The 6000-nt window shown below is 31.4% G+C and overlaps 1 protein-coding gene across 1 annotated transcript in view; it reads left to right on the forward strand.

The window, feature by feature from the left end:
- The window catches only part of GALNT13 (polypeptide N-acetylgalactosaminyltransferase 13), a 623731-nt gene extending 621368 nt beyond the window's left edge, over positions 1–2363 (forward strand). Inside the window, exon 13 of the mRNA XM_049773003.1 lies at positions 2027–2363. Coding sequence (XP_049628960.1) covers positions 2027–2167 — 141 coding nt within the window. The 3' untranslated portion in view covers positions 2168–2363. The remainder of the gene's footprint in view (positions 1–2026) is intronic.
- Positions 2364–6000: the final 3637 nt, after the last annotated feature.

Genomic DNA, 6000 nt, shown 5'->3' on the forward strand with positions numbered 1-6000 from the left:
TATAAGTCTTTTAGTATTTCTACTGCATCACATTTTAAATGGAGGGCTTGGCGTTTGGTTTTTATTCTTAAAGCAGTTACTTCAGACTGTTACTAAATGCTTCAAGGGAAATATATATGAAGGATCAGAGAGACAAAAGTATGAGCTGAACACATATTTTTCATGTAGGAGAACAACATTCACCACCACGTGATTCCTCAAGTAGCATTGAGCACGGAGCTGGCAATAGACCCTGATCACTGTTGAAAATGGAAGGAAGATTTTTTAATTACTAATATTTTAAATGATTTTGTTTATAATCCATATTCAAAGTGATATAAATACATATACATCCTTTTTACAATGTTTAACAGATATCTTCAAACTATATCCACCACCCAACATATTCTAATGCAGCTTTTGAGACCTCCAGCACCCACTATTGGGCTCAAGAATCACAACAGTAAACAATGGGCTTAGTATCACTAAGTGATACTGAAGTAACACTGCAGGAAGTGGCCCTGAGTTCTGATGGCGAATTCCCTACCCATCTCACTCAAAAAGAATGTATATACAGAAAAGATTTAAATTATGAAACAAAAATTGGTTTTAACCTAGCATCTCTCTTCTAGCACCTTTTTGGTTTTGTTTTATATTTGTTTTTAAATTTTGGTTATTGTTTATAGCCAACAACATAATTTCTAGCATCATTTATGAACATTAGCCCTTTTCTTGCCTTTCTTTGGCAATTTCTTCCCTTCTCTATCTTATTGTTGGTTCCATTTGTTTTTTAAGAAGACTTTAATAATGAAAAAGACTTTAATCTCAACATGACTAGAATATCTAATAGCTTTGCTCTTGTTGTTAATATCCTGCTTGTTTGTTGTCTATTTATGCATCTTCCATCTTTTCTCAAAATGATGCAGGCCAGGGTGTTTGCATTCCTTATCCAAATAATTTTTCAAGCAGTACATCTCGATCATGTCTGTTGATGCCCCCCAACCAAAAGTTTTACATCCAACTTTTAATGTAGTTTTGGAAACCAAATAAATGTTTGTCTTTAACTTCAGTTTATTTACAACAAAAAATGTATAGTATGTTTCTCTTTTTTCTGTCAAAATATAGAAACAAATCACCTCCCATACATTTTAGTATTTCAGTTTGAAGAGTGTTTTATCAAGTACGGCCTTAGGTATTTCCCATAAATCTATCAAAATAGTATTTGTGTACATGTACATGTATATATTCAATAAGTGTGCATAAATTAAACTGAATAAAGTATGAAGACTTAAATATGAATTCAGAGAAAGAAAGCATAAAATGACTAGTTAATAGGATGCAATGATTGAGATTTTATTTAGGCATTTAGGTATTAAGAGGATGATTGTTAATGAATATTGCTATTATGAAGAGACTAAACTATAGATGCCATGCCTGGAAACAAGATTTCTGTTTTTATTCATTATATTTTATCTAAATTAATATATTTTTAAGTTTTTAAACTCAGACCACTAAAGGCAAGCATGTTGAAGTAAGATAAATTTTTTTCTATGAAAATGAATTCTGTGGTGAAATTTTCATGAACTCATATATTGCTACCACTTTTGCTTTTCCTTTATTTTTTTTAAGCATAGGAACAGTTTTGTTCATTTGGGTCACAGCTGTGACATCTCTTTGCATGTTTACTAAACGGTTACTGGATAACATATGCCTGAGAAAAGCAAGCTTTTGTCAGAGATTGCTAATATTTGTATCCCTCAAATGAACTCATAGTTCAAAAATGGCCTTTTTTCTTTACAAAAGAACCTAAAATCTTGGCAATGTACAATGAATGTCAGCCAATTTCTTTAACCATCTGCAAATAAAAAATGCTAGACAATGCTCCAAACATAAAATAGTGAAAATTGTTTCATAATCAATTCTGTAATCTCTTAGAGAGCACAGTGTTTATACTAAAAAGAAAAATATTGATTGTAAAGTGATTTTGGACATGTTACTGAAGACATAGCTGAAACAGGTTTCACTAACTCTTGGCTATCTTTTATAGAGACTCACCTTGAGGCATGTGAACAGTAACCAGTGTCTTGATGAACCCTCTGAAGAAGACAAAATGGTGCCTACTATGCAGGACTGTAGTGGAAACAGATCACAACAATGGCTGCTAAGGAACATGACTTTGGGGGCCTGAAGACCATTTCTCTTTGGTCAAGGAAATTTCTACACTTCTGTTTTTTTTCATTATTTCAATTAGGGGGAAGCATTAATTTTGCTAAATTTAAGAAAGAAATGTTTAAAATCCTTTTAGAATTCTAAAAAACAGATATTTATAATTAGTTTTCAAAAATATTTGCTTATTTCCCTTCCAAATTTGTCTGATCAAAGAAGCACATAAAAGATAAATAACAGCAAACTATTATTTAATATCAGGACAATTTGAAAAAAAATATTTGCTTAAAAACTCTATTGTCCTCATCTCATAGGTATAGTTGTGTTTTATTTTCATTTTTCTTATAGTAATTCAAATAAGGACAATGTAATGCCTTATAAAATGTCTTCATTATTAAATATTATGACTGCTTTATAAGCTTACTCTTTCTATTGAAACTTCATAGTAACATATTGGATTTTTGTATCATTAGGGCCACATATTGAACTATGCCTTAGCAGTGAATTTGTCATCAAAAATAAGTTCTCAGTTTTATACAAGAAAAAAATTAAATTTGATACTGACTTCTCCTTATAAAAGCATCATACTTGAATAAAGAAAGAAGAGGAGTATTTTGAAAATTAAATTATGTATACTTTAAACCTAAAAAAAACTTGCTAGGCATTGAGGATAGCAAGATAAAAATAAAATTGCTACAGTTAATCACTTTAACAGATGTCATGTTTGAGTCTCAGTCACTGTTAGTACAGGTCAATGGTTACCTTAGTCCTAGAATTGATATACAAAATTCAGTCTTTAACCTTTTGTCTCACATAAACTAGAAAGTCCTTTTTTCATTCTAGAAAATGACTTGTCACAGAAGTTGCAGAGAATTTTAGGTAAAAGATGAATTATTAACTTAATTGTAATGCTTTTGCATTCAAAGATTTTATTTAGGTTATTTTTGCATATTCAATTTTATTTTTGAAAAATATTCCAATACTACCATGTATTCATTGATATACTATAATACCTGAAGTTTTCATAACTCGGAACCTTCTCAATTCACTTAACTTATATTTTTACTAAACAATATGATACCACTTGCACCAAGTTATAGTTCTAAGAAACACACATTGTATTTCAACTAATTTCAGTTTAAAACTCGTGTGTTTGATTCACAGTAACAAAGTCAGAAACAGAAGAAAAATCTATCGGTGAGATTTGTGATAAAAAAAATTTCAGAATTTGACACCATTTCAATGACAATAAATTGCTCCAAATGTATAATTATTTATTAAAAGTACACTTAGAAACTAGGGTAAATTTGAGGAGAAAGAGAGAAAAATAGCATTTCCTGTAACCTAAGATGCCAAGTGTTTGGTCCTTATCTCTCATGATAAATATTCTAATAGAAAATAATGTGATGATCAGTGTGATCACCTGTGAGTCTGCATCTGCTTCTTTCTTTTTCTTTCTTGTTCTCTTTTCATTTCTTTACTCTCAGTTGTATCAGTATGTGTGCACAATCACACAGAAACACTGGCATGGACACAGATACACAGAGACTTCTCAAAAATTAAAAGAAGAATACTTTATGAACGTCAAAAAAACTTGTAAATTTTTTTCCCAGAAAAACCATTTGGCTTCTTCAAATGCATCTTGAAAGAAAATTATGTAGTGTTTGAAGCATTTAAAGGTTTGTTAAGATATTCTCTCCTTGAAATCTCTAGTAACCCATTAACTCTTAAAATTATAGGCAAAATATTTACTGTAAGTTCATTTATTATTTCTCAGGAAAGAATTCATAATCAGAGAAAACTTTGAAGGAAGTATGACTTCCCAAAACCATTAAGCCACTGCCTTGAATTGCTAGTGTCCTCATGGGACCCTACTTACCAATCTTACATTTACTATCTGTCTGCCCACTTCTTGCCCTGATTTAAACAGGAAAAAATGTCCTTACAAGTCACCCTTCTTTAAATACAAAAACTTAAATATGAAATCATTCTTACTATTGTGAACTAGTTCATCAAAATGCATGTTATATAGAATCTAATCAATGATAATTTTTTCAAAATACAACCACTTCATCAAAGCTGAATTTCAGCAATATTTTAAAAAACTATATAAATGACCCCTGAAAGTCTATTATTTTCAATAGTATTTTTTACTTTGTTTGTTTTGGGGCCTCACCCAGCAGCGCTCATGGGTTACTCCTGGCTCTGCACTCAGAAATCACTCCTGGAAAGCTGGGGGGACTGTATGGGATGTTGGGAATCGAACGTGGATTCATCTGTGGTCAGCTGTGTGCAAGGCAAACATCTTACCACTGTACTATTGCTCCAGCCCCCTTCCCAGAAGTATTTTAAATATTTGGAATTTCTTGACATAGCAAAAGTATACTGTAAGAGTGATTACATAAATATAAATGTAGTTATGCCAATTCTCATAACTCCAATAACTTCCATGTCTCCCTAATCAAACTTACTGGCGCAGTTATATTCTTAGATTAATCCTCATGAATGACACCCTCTGCACAGGTCAGTACACCAAGAGACACCCAGATTCACACCCTCACAGGCACTCTTATACTCATGTGTGTTTCTGACTGCATCTCTTAATTACCACAATAGTTCCACACTTCCTCTACTATGGGTACTTAGAAAGTTTCTGCCTGAATGTTTACTTTCTTCTGCGCCACAGAATCCTCTCACTCTTTTATCTTCACTTACATCATCATTCAGGTAAGCCAATCTCGCCATTTCCTGTACATGCTCTGACAAACTATGAATTTACTAATTATTTTTTGTCTGCCCTTCCATTTACCATCTGTCACCTTTTCCACTTCATACCCTCGTCTATAAGCCTCATGAGGCCAGAACATGGCCGGTTTTGTTCACTGTGGTATCCCCAGTATCTTGGATAGTTCTTGGCAAATAGTAAATTGTCTTTAAATGTATCTTAAAGAACTGGAAAAACGTGTGCTACATTTGCTCAGTGCTTCTGTACCATATCTTTTTTTCATAGTGCTTTAAAATTTAAAATAAAGCTTAGTAATATATTTAGTCAGGAGTCATAGAACTATCTTTAAATGATTATTTTCCTTCTAATAGTCTTCATTCTAAAGTATGAACTATATTTTTTTCCTTTATAGTAAAATATCCTACTTTATGGAAATGAAATATTTCACTTTATGAGCATGCTGCTTCATTATATAATTTAGTTCAAGAAGATACAAATTATTTTTTTTTAGTTAAACCCGATTCTTACTTTATGGCTGACAGTTTGAGAGCACGTAAGTATTCATAGTGACCACAGTTCAAATTAAACATCTTAATATTTAGCATATTTAATAATATCTCAACTCTAAAATAGTAATATAATTTTATTCCCAAGTAATGGTTAATAAGAGACTTGACACTAATGTTTAGCTCCATCCCCAGAACACACATTAATTGTTAAGTCCATAATAATTAAATGCTATCAACACCAAAAGACAAATGGCTCATGATGGAATAATCCTGGCAGGTTTGATAACAGTTTCAGAGATTCTACTCAAGATAAAATCACTTAAGATTTATTTTTTGAAATCCTATTTTCTGTTGTTCAAATGTTTCTGAACTTCAAATGTTTATTTTGTGTAATAAGTAAAATATGTAAAAGATATAACACAGTAAATTGATACTGTATAATAATCCCCTCCCTAGCAGTGCTAAAGGTTTATTTGATTGCCACCCAGAGATATAAGATTTTTACTTCTAAATGTGAGACATCATTCTCTAAAAGCATTTCTATTTTTATGTTTTTATAAGTTATTTCTAAATTTATTTTCTAAGTAGAAGCCTGTAAGTAAAACATAATTATAGAAACAT

The sequence above is a fragment of the Suncus etruscus genome, chromosome 5, assembly GCF_024139225.1.
Source record: "Suncus etruscus isolate mSunEtr1 chromosome 5, mSunEtr1.pri.cur, whole genome shotgun sequence".
Taxonomy (NCBI): Eukaryota; Metazoa; Chordata; class Mammalia; order Eulipotyphla; family Soricidae; genus Suncus; species Suncus etruscus.